The sequence below is a fragment of the Gymnoscopelus braueri genome, assembly GCF_963280865.1.
Source record: "Gymnoscopelus braueri genome assembly, chromosome: 1".
NCBI classification, from domain to species: domain Eukaryota; kingdom Metazoa; phylum Chordata; class Actinopteri; order Myctophiformes; family Myctophidae; genus Gymnoscopelus; species Gymnoscopelus braueri.
The window spans coordinates 26,184,458-26,197,967 of record NC_137603.1 but is presented as its reverse complement, the minus strand read 5'-3'; the positions used below and the strand labels follow the sequence as shown (position 1 = coordinate 26,197,967).

Here is a 13,510-nt window from a genome sequence, read left to right as displayed (position 1 = left end):
CACCGTCAATAAATATAAAACTATACAGACGTAGGCTATACTATACACGATACAATCCTCCTGCCTGATGCATAACGTGAAAAAGAGTAGCAAGGTAAGCCTAGTTATGACATCAGCACAGACCACAGATAAATCTTTGACTAAAGGTGCTGAAAAACCAAGTATACTGTCACTAACAGGCCAGGCACTGCCTAATTTATTTCTTGTTCATTAGTCAATGGATCATTCAACAGGGAAAACTATAGAAGCTTAATTGTAGAGTGCTAGCAACTGTCATCCATTTAGTTCTCCACGATTCTGCTCCAATAATAGCACTGTCAGTTAAAGTGGTGCATGCCCCCCTATTTGTCTTGTCCTGTGAATGCAACCATCCAGTGGGAGTACTTACAGCCAATTGTCAATGTGAGCAACACAGACAAACAGAGATCTTTTAGTCTATAGACAGGAGGAGAGATTAATAGCTCTGCCATGTATCCTAGTTAGTGATGGGAAAGCGTCAATTACACCCATTACAATAAGCCCTTTTCTAAGTACCCAAAGTCGCTTTACATAAAAGAAAAAGAAGGAACCAACTTAATTATGCTGTATAAAATGAAAGTTCAAGTCAATCAAAATCAAGTGACAAAAGCAACTATAATCTTTGATCATCATGTGATGAGCAGATTAGAAGTTTGCTCACCTAAATAGGGTTTTCATTTGGTTTGGCACAATCTAACACTTTAGCACCAAGTGTGTGAGCTACAGTAGGCTATCTTTAATTCAAAATGAAAGTTGTTCTAGGAATAAAAAACAAAGGTGATTTATTTTAACCAATTTCAACCGCTATTTTTGGCATGTCATTATAGGTGAAAACATAATGATCAAAAGAAATGTTAAAATTGTAAAAAGAAATATAGAAGGCCCCCTGAGTCGGATAGAACCAGTGCAGTGGGCAGTTGCAGATCTACAAGCTCACACCACGCTACTTCGCAATACTTTGTGAGCTTGTAGATCGGCTGATTTCACTGTGCGACACCAACATAGGACTAAGTATAAAATAAGTGATTAAATGCATAGACGTTTAGAAAACACATCCCCTCTGGTCAATTCGGTTCCTTTCTGAACCCTGTGCTGATGTGATTGAACAGGCCTGACTTAGGATATGAGTTAAATTAAATACCACCAAAAAGTGAATACCACCTATCATATTTTCCTTTCCATTTGGCAAAGACATACATGACAGAGAGAGAGAGAGAGAGAGAGAGAGAGAGAGAGAGAGAGAGAGAGAGAGAGAGAGAGAGAGAGAGAGAGAGAGAGAGAGAGAGAGAGAGAGAGAAAGAAAGAGAGACAGACAGAAAGACAGAGAGACACAGAAAGGGACAGAGAGAAAGCATGTGTCTCTATGTAAATTAGCAGTCACGACAATATGAGTTGTGTTGATGAGGGAAGGTGAGCATTCATACAGTAGTATATTGTAAGGGGCTAGGCCTTGCGTATAGGCCATAGAGTTATAATATATCTAGAGAACGGACGGCCCCGCCCCCACCTATTCATTTAGATGAAGTTGCTCACCCAGCGCATGAAGCACGCGGAAGTACACTCTCACTCTTCTTCCACATTTGAGCACCAAATTTTGGTGCTCAAATGCGTTTCAAACATGTGCAGCGTTCTTCCAACGTCGCGCAGTAGCCATGGGGCCCTACTAGGCGGGGCTTCTTTCACTCTCCATTAGAAGAGTTGGGAACGGTGGCCGTTGTCGCATTCTAATCCAGCCCGAATACCAATTCTCAGCACCAGCCTCAGTGGCTTGCCTCGTTAATCACTAGACTCCGCTTTTTCCAACAACCGCAGATTCCTTTTTTTTCGACCGCGACGGATAGGGCGCAGTCTCAAGCGAACTTGAGCCACGAGAAGCACCACGAGCACGCTAAAGCGCGCAAGTTGCCGTGCTGAATGCTGCAATGTTCGCTTGAGCTATACTCAGCCCCGTCCGAGTTAGGTACCGATAGGCACAGAATTGTAAATTATCCCCCCCTCCCCCCCAGGCAATGCCAGCGCCGAGCATTATTTTCCACCACGGAGTGCTCTCTTCCCCCCCGGCCCCCTGCCCCCCTCTACTGCGCGACGTTGGAGGAACGCCGGTCGCGTTTCAAACGGTAGAAGCACGCGCAGTGGCGTTTTAAATGCGGAAGTCTTGCAATCCCAGATTCGACCAACAGGCGACGACGGCAGCTTCACTGTCCTTCCGCGGTTCTGGGGGCTTGGTATGGTATATGTAGGCACATGCTTGTTTGTACGAGCTGCATAATGTGCACGTGTGTCCAGGGAGAAATCTCATTCCCTATCCCTGACACTCAGCGATGATGCTAATGTGTCCATGTGCCTCGCTGGGCTGACAGTCATTTACTTTAACAGCGGCGTGCTGCGCTGACATCATCCCATCTCAACCACAGTCAACAGTCACCCCCCCCCCCCACCCCCCCTTCACACAAGCCCCCCCAGGGGACACAGGATTAGATGAATAAAGAGATAGAGGGATGGTGGAGAGCATAGGGTGGGGGGTGGGGGTTGGGGGGGACTGACACAAGGGAGAGAGGAAAGTAAAGGAGAAAAGCCTTAATAGATAGTTTCAATAAAACACGGAGGAGAGGCTCAGAGAGATGGGTGATGGATCAATGTAGACGATGCATACGACAGGTAAGAGACAGGAGGAGGAGGAGTGGAAAGCACAAGGTGAGCATCAGGAAAGGGGTGGTGGGGGGGGTTGAGGGGGTACAGTGAAGCGTGGATTGATGAGCCGGTAGTTTTTTCCACAGAGCAAACGCAGCCGTACGACAAAAGTATAAATTGGGCCTAAGAGCAGGGCCTGGCCTCGGGTAGCGTGTATCCATAAACATATACATGTAGGGGGCTGACTGATCACACACTGCCCCAGGAGACTGTGCAACACAATATAGGGTTTCTGCCCTATGATGGATGACGCCTGTGGGGTTCAGTGTCAGCACACTTGCACCTCCCACCGATCGGGGACAAATCACTCAGCTGCCTCTCCGTCACGACACGCAACCTTAATACAACTAATGGAGTCATCTACAATACTTGTCTAGGTTCGTGTTTTTTGAGCACACTTCTCCGGCCTTGTTCACTGATTAATTCATATCCACTGGGAGTTCCCCACGACGAACTGGTTTGAAATCTGCCAAAGGCTCTCTCTTTCTTGGTCTGCCACTCTGTTGCTGCATAAAGAAGGCTAAGAACAAAGTCGTAGAAAAGTCATATACGCTTTTAGTAATAAAGACAATAGTGATTTTTTTGTTGTTGAATTTTCACCACTGGTTGTGTTCAATCTCTCCCCCCTCACATTTCTTCGACGGGTTCTCTCTTTAATCAGCTCTCCCGTTCTCAGCCACTAGCCTTGGCCAGGGAAATGGTCAATGAGCTCCAGACATAGATCTGACAGTTCTTTAAAAAAATGCCTCCTTTGTGCTGACCTACATCACTGTTCTTTTCCAATCATCTCTCCTCTTGTGCCACTGCCTGCTCCAGTGGCCACCTTGGGGACCAGTTGCCAGCCTGGAGAGTCATTAGGAGGCTCCAGTTATTGTGATCCGCAAGCCCAGACACTCACTTTAAAGGTTTGTGCTGTGCTCACTGATAGAGGGTGGCAGACACTTCCTGCTTTATTTAGACCGTTCAGTGTTGTGTGCTGTTGCAGCTCAGTGGGTAGAGTCTAAAACTAATACGGTCAGGAATCGTAGCGACCCATACCAAAATGTATGCAATCGAGATATTACCTCTGAGTCTCTGCATCTGACCACTTTGTAAGGCTTTACTCTGTCATGCAGTAAAGGTTCTCTGAGTTAGTCATGATTGTGATAGCCTCAGAGGAGCTTATGCCGTTGATGACCACGGGCAGGTGATAAAGTCCAGTCAATTGCATGATTACTGTCTAATGAAATGCCTCAAAACCATTGGTACAGTAACTTAAATAGCTCTTGTGACCTCAATCTAAACAGCTTGGAAGAGCATTCACATGAGACACAGATATAAGAACGCTTTCTCTGACAGATCAGCTGTGGGTGGGGGGTACATCTGCCTTGATCTGACTTGACGTAATTACCAATAGCAATTCCAAAACCTCTAATTCAAATTAGGGTCGTATGGGGATCTTATTTCTATGAAGATGGTGTAGCAAGAGTCAAAAGAGAAGACCGCATTTGTACAGCGTTAAATACTATTATATTAAATGTGATAGTAGTTAGCACTGTGTAGTACATCCTCGATCTTTCACTGACACACACGCTTTTCACACATTCCAATAATATATAATTGTTCAAAGTTTCTTTTTTTTGCGCTACGTGGATTTTGAGAGCAGACAGACAGAGCTCTTCTTTATGCTGCCAGTAACTGAACAACAGGAGATAAGTAACAGATTGTTTCACTGCAGTAAGATCCTCATGCAGCCTGTGATGAACAGGTTTTTATATCTATGTGCTAGACGACGCTGTTTTACTGTCAACATGTCACACTCCCTCTCAAAGAATGTCCAAGGCTTAGTATACACCTTCATCTTTTATTATTTCCTCAAATAAACAGATACAAAATATCTTGGTAAAATATTTATAATCCATGAAAAATACCTACATAACCTACAAGACAAAATAATAATCTATTCTTATATCAACTTTCATTGGATGTGGTGATACCTATCTAGATTATGTGAATGGATATTTTTTAATGTTCCAATTACTTGTGGGAACAATGCAGTTGGCCCAGCATGGAGGAATTGGCATATAGTATGTTTGCTTTTAGATGATGGACTGTTAGAACAAATGCATGTGATCCACTGCTGAGTGTACAAAACCTTTCATTCTATGCCATAGCTCTGTTTTTCTTTTCTTTTTTTTACATACAGCGATACAACGATACAGCAACAGAATTTTTAATATCTATGGTATGGGAAGATTTTTCTCTGGCAGATTGAGAGTGATGGTGTGGCACTTCTCTCAGTGTCTGTCTTTTAGATATTGTCACCATCAGGCAGAAACTTGTATCTCCATATCTAATATTTGATTGTTTTTTCATGAATGAATCCTATTTTATACTTGTGTGACAGTGTTAGGTAAAAGTAGTGAAAGGAGCTGCTGTACAAACTCACAACGTGTCGCATCGTGACATGTTGTGAGCTTATAGAGCTGCTCTTTATATAGCCTACCTACATATATGTGTGTGTGTGTGTCTCTCCACCAAACAGACTACTTCAGACTACAACAGACAACAACAGACTGGCAGTCTGTTGGCAAAAGTTGGCATTTAGTTCAGCACAAACTGTCGGCCGATGCGCACATTGTTGTGCTAATGCCTTAAGGTAACTCCAGACCAATCCTAGTCGGCCAGACTATTGCAGACTACTTTCAGACTGCAACAGACTGCAACAGACTGGTATTCGGTTGGCAAAAGTTGGCATTTAAGTCTGTCAGCCGACTGGCCATTCATGTGCTAATTTGACTTTTACCCTGCCAGCGTTGCCAGGTCTGCTTATTATAAGCGACTTTGGGCTTGTTTCCCTGCAAAGCCACTTGGACATAGGGATGTTCCCAGCGTTTTTTCTTCACTGATGTGCAGTGGTGTAAAGTAACTAGTACATTTACTCAAGTACTGTACTTAAGTACAATTTTGAGGTACTTTTACTTTACTGGAGTATTTCCAATTGTCTATACTTGTACTTTAGTTACTAGTTACTTATGCAGATATAAATCATTATGAAACATACATTAACCACTTTAGCCCTATTTTATACCTATAAGCTATTTGAAAATAGCAGATCTACAAGCTCACAACGTGTTGCGATGCACGCGTTCTGAGCTTGTAGATCTGCTATTTTCAAACATTTTTGTACTTTTACTTTTGGTACTTTAAGTACATTTTTATACCAATACTTTAGTACTTTTACTCAAGTAAATGTTGAATTCCGGACTTTTACTTGTAACAGACTCAGAGTACATCTATTGCATTCAAGCCTGGAATTTCTTCATTTTAGGGGCAAGGCCACTTGGCCTATGGTGTTGTAATTTTTTGGAGGGCACAAAGGCCAAATGCCAGGGCAGAAAGGCCATCCAAAAAAATAATACATATTTTTAAGTCCAAAAATGATTTTTAAGTCCACGGAAATAATGCATTTAACTTGAAGGTTAAGGATGATTGTATTTTAATATATTATAAGAATAGTATAACTATCTGTGAAATATAACCCATTTATTTCACAAAATAATGTGTTGGCAAATGACCAATATTTAGTTATATAGGTCTCAATATGTCACATTCAGCCCTGGACTTCACTGACTGAAGTAGGGGTCACATTAATCACATTAGATTCACAGAATGTATTTTACCCACAAGTTATTTTAATTCAAATGAAATGTGAATGAACTTGCACTAATAATGACTTTAGTTGATTTTTCACTCTTTAAAATATAGTATTTCTTAATTATTAATAATTACAGCTTGTAGATTGGCTATTTTCACTATTTTAAATTGTTTTTAAATAATAATAAAAAAGGAACATACAAGATTTCCACCCGACAGCCATAATATATAGCCAATATACGGTTCTGTATCAGTATATGAGTCAGTTTTTGCAGATTTCATTCTAATTGGCTACTATGCCTGAATATGAATTTCATGAGCCTGGGTAGGTCACCCTGGCTTGGCGGAGATATGCCCTGTAGCGCACACTCCGCACAGCAGCAGCAGGTGAAAGCAATTCACTTAAACGAGGGTTGTGTTGCACACCAAAAAACGGACTAAAACACTCTAGCTGCTGAAATAAACTTCCCATTTAGATCATTGTTGACAAATGAACAGGGGACTGCATGGTGTCTAAAAAAAAAACTTATTGACAGGAAAATCGCGCATTGATACTTCTACTCAAGTAAAACATTTGAGTACTTTTTCCACCACTGCTGACGTGTACACAACATTTTTGAAAACTAATTTACACACCTGCTCCCAATAAATTACATCACCACAGGCTTGATTGATTTGACCTACTTTTGCGCTGTGGTCCACAGCGCAAAAGTAGGTCAAATCAATCAATCTCTCTCTCTCTGGGAGCAACAACGAGAAACAGTGAATGTAGGTTTTCATAGACATGGTCGCTTGTTTCTCTCACATAATCTGGCAACACCGACAGCCCTCTGTTGTCACTGCCTCTGCTCTACCAGTCGGCTAAAAAGCTGAACATGTTCGGTCGGCTCTGGGTCGGCCGAAAAGGTCCCGACGGACCCCCCGACGGACCCCTAACCGACTGGACGACGCTTCCCGACGCCAAGTCGGCCCAAAATCGGGCCGACTAGGATTGGTCTGGAGTTACCTTTAGAGTTGGCAGCACTGGCCTGCAAGATCTTGCCAGTGTTGCCAGGTCTGCTTATTATAAGCGACTTTGGGCTTGATTTCCTGTAAAGTCGCATGTAAATATTCATAGTTGCAGGTTGCTTTTGTTTGGGCTTGTTTCTGAGTCTTCTTCTTTTTGAAAATAGCTGCTTTAATACGGCTCAAGTGGTTGCTTCTTTTGGGCTCGTTTTCATAGACCTGGTCGCTTGTTTCACTCTCGGAATCTGGCAACACTGGAGCCAGCTCGGACTGCAGCTCGGACCAAACCTTTACCCCCCCTCACTCCCCCCTCTTCACTACCCCACGGCTATCGACGGCTCTACCGGTTGGCCCAACGACTGAACCTGCTTGGTTGGTCATCGACGGTTATCTGCGAGTCCCGACCCAACGGCACAGCGCTATCGACGACAGGTTGTCGGCAGGAGACGCTTTCCAACGCCTCCCGCCGCTGAGTCGGCTTGAAATCGGTGCGGTGGAGAGCTGCCTTTACTATACTGTAATAACATGCCCAAGGGGAGAAAAGAGGTTACATCTATATGTCTGTTTCATAAATATTTAACTTGTGAAAAGTATTAACAAGAGCTTGTGACTAAATAATATCTACATTGGATCCATTGGAACACAGATCCTTTTTTTCTATTTCCTGAAAAGTAACGGTTTCCGCCCCAACAGCAAAGATATATCCTTGGAGGGATTATCGGCCCATCATTCTCAGTCTACTGGGCTCTATCAAAAAGGTTGGGGGGGGGGGGTGTGGGGGCGTGGTGGCAAGCAGCTGGGCACACCTCAGGGACCTTGGCTGGTGTAACCAGAGAGACAGAGCGATGGACAGAGATGATGATTGAGAGTTGTTATTAGCTGTGGAAGGACGCTAGACATCTTGGCCATGCGACCCCTGAGGGCAGTAGCTGGCACTGGCAGTCTGTGATTAAAGCAAGGCTTTTGACAGGCCTCCAGGCAGGGAGAGAGGGAGTGGATTATGGGGGGGGGCGAGGGGAAGCCTCACACTCACTATACAGCCCAAAGTGCACTGTGTGCATTTCAGGGCTGTACAGGCCATCGCCGTAGCATGTAACAATTCATCTCACCTCTTCCTCTCTGACTGATTTTGCATTCGTTGCACGTGAAAAGTTAACACAAACACATTTAATTTGGAAAAATCAGTTTAGACAATCTTAAAACCAACAGCCCTTGTGCTAACAGTTTTGGGGAATTTAAGTTCAGTCTGCTTTCCTGGCGGAGCAGTCAATTCCAATCAAGATTCATGCAGTCAGGTTTAGTGCAATTACAGAGCCCCAAAAAGCCTACGGTATAGCTCTGCAAAAATAGCCTTATCTACAAGCTCACAACTCATTGCATCACGGCACATTGTGAGCTTGTAGATCGGCTATTTTCAAGTGAAACCGCCATACGATGAAATATAAAATACATTATTCGCTGCGATTGTTGTTTTCCTCCAGCAATGAATTGTTGTAGCTGACAGTTGTTGTTGGATCACTGGCAGATAAGGAGTTGGTGTATTTTTAGGGCTTTTAATGCGAGGAACCGTTCCCCTGAATAATGAGCATCCTCCTACCACTGTGCCCTCTACATTCAACTCACAGATCAAACCCCTTTTGAGCTGGTGAGGAAGAGTGGGAGCCAGGCAGACTAACGAAGGTGTGGATGGATGACATGAACAAGAATGAGGGGGCATGAAGGGTAGAGGTGGACAAACAGAGGGAACAGAAGCAAAGGGAACAGAAAACGAGGATAATTAGGAAAGGTAAACACAAGCATGAGAAATAAAGCCACTCCCATTGGAAAGATTGAAGCATTACACAATAAAAGAATGGTGGGGGCATGGAAGTGAGAAAAAAACCCGAGAATGACGTCATCAAGACCTACTTACAGTAGAGAAAACATCTTCTTTTTGAAGACAGTTTCTTAAGATAGTAAAATGTTTAGGAAAAAGGCATTTCTTTGTAAGATTAAACTAAATAAATAGGCAGTAGTCATTTTAGGTAGTAGACATCATACATTGTAGATCATTGCTGAAACAGCCGAGATGGTACAAAGGTTTACTTAATGTGCCTTTTCTCTTCTATATACGAAACTGTAATAGCAACAGATTTTTCACCTATTCATTGCACTCCTCCTCCCCCCCTCTCTCTCTCTCTCTCTTTCTCTCTCTCTCTCTCTCTCTCTCTCTCTCTCTCTCTCTCTCTCTCTCTCTCTCTCTCTCTCTCTCTCGTCCAGTACCTCTTTTCTGGTGAATTTTCCTGGCATGCTGGTGCTTCCTGGAGATCTGGGAGGTTGGCAAAGTCATCCTGTTCAGCCAGCCCAATTGCTAGAGACAAAACAACCATCTTCCCCTCACTGGGCACACAGACACACAAGACAAACGGATATAGGCAAACAGACACCGACATACAGACAGACAAACAAACAAACAAACAAACAGACACACACACACACACACACACATCCACACACACAGACCATACCACACACACACATGCGGTGCAAGTACACAAAGAGAGTAGGGAGAAGTTGCATTATTTAATAGCACAATCCATTCCAGTGCATCTCAACCAGTGGAACAAGGCACACCACTGTGCTGTGGAATGAGCTCAGGTGTGCTTTGGGATTTTGCTATCATCAAGGAAATCCATGCCAAACACAATTACTATTGACTTACAGCAATTACATCTTGCTCCATCTCAATACATTTTGGGTCAAATCCAGCAGCGCATGTGTTGCTTGGCCTTTCGTATGATCATACAAGCCTTGTCATGCATCATACAAGCAATCAATAATTGTGTGCCTTGGAAATTTGTTGCTTTACCAAAGTGTGCCTCAGCACCAAAAAGGTTGAGAACCACTGATCCATTCACAGTTCTATCGTCCTCTGTTTTCTGTTTCATAGACACAGAAAGGTGTGAAGGGAGTGAAAAGAGAAAAGACAAAAGACAATTGAAATAAACTGAAAACAACAACAACAACAAACAACAACAAAACAGGAAATATATGTGAATAAAAGCAAAGCAAATTCAGGAATATTGAAGTTGCATAAACAAAAACAAAAACAAAGAAGCACATCCAATTGATTTGTAATTATTGTTCTCCAGCCTGAAGTAATTTAAATCGAGGTTTACTGAAGTATGCTGCAATGTGAATTCTACAGGCCGTGACAACAATGACCTTAACGAATACGCATTTACACGCCACCGTTCCTAATGTGAATTCACACAATAACTACACATGCAATGCAATGCACGCTCTCACAACACATTCCTTGGGACCTGAGCTCTGTCCTCATTATTTTAACAAGCTGGAAAGCAGTACGACAGTAAAGTGAGTCACTGTGGAGTTTCATTCTCACAGTTTCTCTATCATCCTAATATAGCTTTTACCTCACGAAAGCCTATTCAATACATCGTAAAACAGTGTCGCTGGCTGGAAATAGCCGATCTACAAGCTCACAATGTGTTGTGAGCAACACTGTCGTACGATGAAGTATAAATTAAGCGATAGCCTTAATATATTCGCACTGATCCCATGTCTAACATACATTTACCATCTCTTTATTTCCTTTCACCTCCTTATTTGTCATCGATGTCACGTGGGTCTCTTTCAAATACACACGTCGGTATTGTCAGAGAACCGCGGTTAAAAAGTAACCTTAAGTTCTCTTTTAAATACTTGTTTCAGTGTCTCACACTATGGTGTCAACCTCACTCATATTATCAGTGAACCGGGATTACAAAACCTCTCAAATAAAATCAGTGTCTCACTACGGTGAGATTCGTGTATGCCTTTTGCCCGTGTACAATTTTGCCCCCCATAGCTGTGATTGACAGCTTACCACTCGCGGAGCTCTTTCTGAACAGCTAGACTGATGTGCTACGGCAGTTTACACTGCAGATCTGACTAGTTAGGGACTGTTCGATATTTATATTGAGGGGTCGATATTTATATTGAGGTGTTGCTGGAGGAACTTAAAGTGATCTAACATAAAAAGACATGACCCTCCCTCTGACAGAAATAACATTTCCTTGGCCCTCCCAAAGTGATAAAAAAAAAAGATTGATTTCCTCACCCAATTTCTTTGTATAATATAACATTTTTAATTGAAAATTATGTTGATAATCACATTGTGCGCCACACTGATTATAAACGTGTGTATGTGCCAGCTGTCTGCTTACCCACTAGCGGCGGTGGTAGAATGGTTCAAATACTGTAGATGCCTTTTGCATGGGACAACCGGGTTCGCTTCCTATCCCCGGTTTAACAGTTGTCTGTTTGAGTTTTTTGTGACCAGTGGTTAAACAAATTGTGTCCCTACCAGATCGGAGGCTGGTCAATAGGTTACTTCATTGAATGAAATAACCTATTAAATATTGATTAATTATCAACCTGCAGTGACAAGCCAACAGTGCAGCCTAAAGAAAACAAATTAGGCCATCATACAGTATGCAATTATGTATGGCCTGAGGAATCTGGTCTGACTTGTTAATCATTGTGGAACAGGGCTAGTCACATTACGCGTGACCATTACGCACAGCTGTGCATATTTATAGCGTCCAATTAATCACATGTACATCATCCTGAGTGGCTTCAAATGATCATGAATCAGAATCTCCAGTTAATGTAGCCTACTACCTGTCATGTAATTCTATGAGCTACACACTACAAAAGAGGATCTGTCTCCGGGTAAGGCCAGGAATAATTGCATCTCTGACACATAATGCCTGTTGAATTGTTTTGTAACAATTTTGCTTAATTGTCTCATTGAGAGGGGTTAAAACAGCAGACCGGCTTGTTTGTCAACCAACAATATTGTACATATTATATTGTATAGCCTACTGTTTCGATCTATTTCTAATACAAAGTTACTAACAAATCTGACTATACATGCTGGGTCGGCATACCAATGACTTCGATAGGGGTGTGGTTCCCAATGATGGAGTGTGTGGTTACTGTTGGTGCAAAAGGCCTACACACTGGTGAGATACCTCACTGGCTCACTCATATTATAAGAGAACAGGGATTATGAAAGAAACCTTGCGATCTCTTTCAAATACTCCTTTCAGTCTGGTGAGACACCTCATGCATATTATCAGAAAACCGAGGTTACGAAAGTAACCTTAATTGTCTCACATGTTCACCATCCCGTATTAGCCTGAGGTTTTGCATTACCTGATCATCTTTGGCTGTGCGTGTTAACAGAGATTTATCCATTATATCACCCATTATGGAACGGAAATTATTTCTATCACAGCACAAAGCTGTACTTCATCCGAATATTAAAATTGATTAGCGTAGCCGATGGTTTTCCTCTAACACTTTAGCTTTTCCTAAATCTTCCTCTGACCCATATACATCTTTCATCTTCACTCCATTGATTTTCTATCTCTTCACACTTATTATCCCTTTCCCAGCTTGTATGCTCTCACGCTCTCTCTCTGTCACGCTTTCTCTGTTTCTTCCTCACTCTTTCTCGCATCGCCCCTTACAAAGGGTAGTCTGAAGGCTCTTTACTGGTGACACAAGGAATGTGGTAACATTTGAGAGACAACGGCCCACCAGAGATACATTAACAGCACCAGCTTGAGTTTCATTGATTGGGTCGAACATAGCATGGATGACCTAAAACGAGGGTGCACTTCAGCTGTGGGGGGGGGGGGTAATCATTACCACCTACACTAGGAATTTGGTAACATTTGAGAGACAACGGCCCACCAGAGATACATTAACAGCACCAGCTTGAGTTTCATTGATTGGGTCGAACATAGCATGGATGACCTAAAACGAGGGTGCACTTCAGCTGTGGGGGGGGGTAATCATTACCACCTACACTAGTCACATCGATTAGAAATGTAATTGGGGGTGGTGGAGTGACCACACAGTGTGACAGGCCTGGAGACATGTGGTCGCTAAGGTGGATAATGGAATCTGTTTGGGCTGCTCACACGCCACTGATCCCAAATATATAAAATGTCTCTCTCTCTCTCTCCAATTTGTGTTTGCTGTCAGGTGTTTGGTCTAGACTCTAGAGAGATTCATGAGCACAGGGACAATGGACGAGGCCACCGCTCCATGCTCTACATACAGAATCTGCTCTGCGTTTATTGAGCCATGATTCACCGAGTAGGGT

At 42.8% G+C, this 13,510-nt stretch overlaps 1 protein-coding gene across 1 annotated transcript in view; it reads right to left on the bottom strand.

Moving 5' to 3' along the window:
• Positions 1 to 13,510, bottom strand: part of syt7b (synaptotagmin VIIb) — a 110,754-nt gene that overhangs the window by 21,514 nt on the left and 75,730 nt on the right. The window contains exon 6 of the mRNA XM_080424720.1: positions 9,613 to 9,729. Coding sequence (XP_080280846.1) covers positions 9,613 to 9,729 — 117 coding nt within the window. The remainder of the gene's footprint in view (positions 1 to 9,612; positions 9,730 to 13,510) is intronic.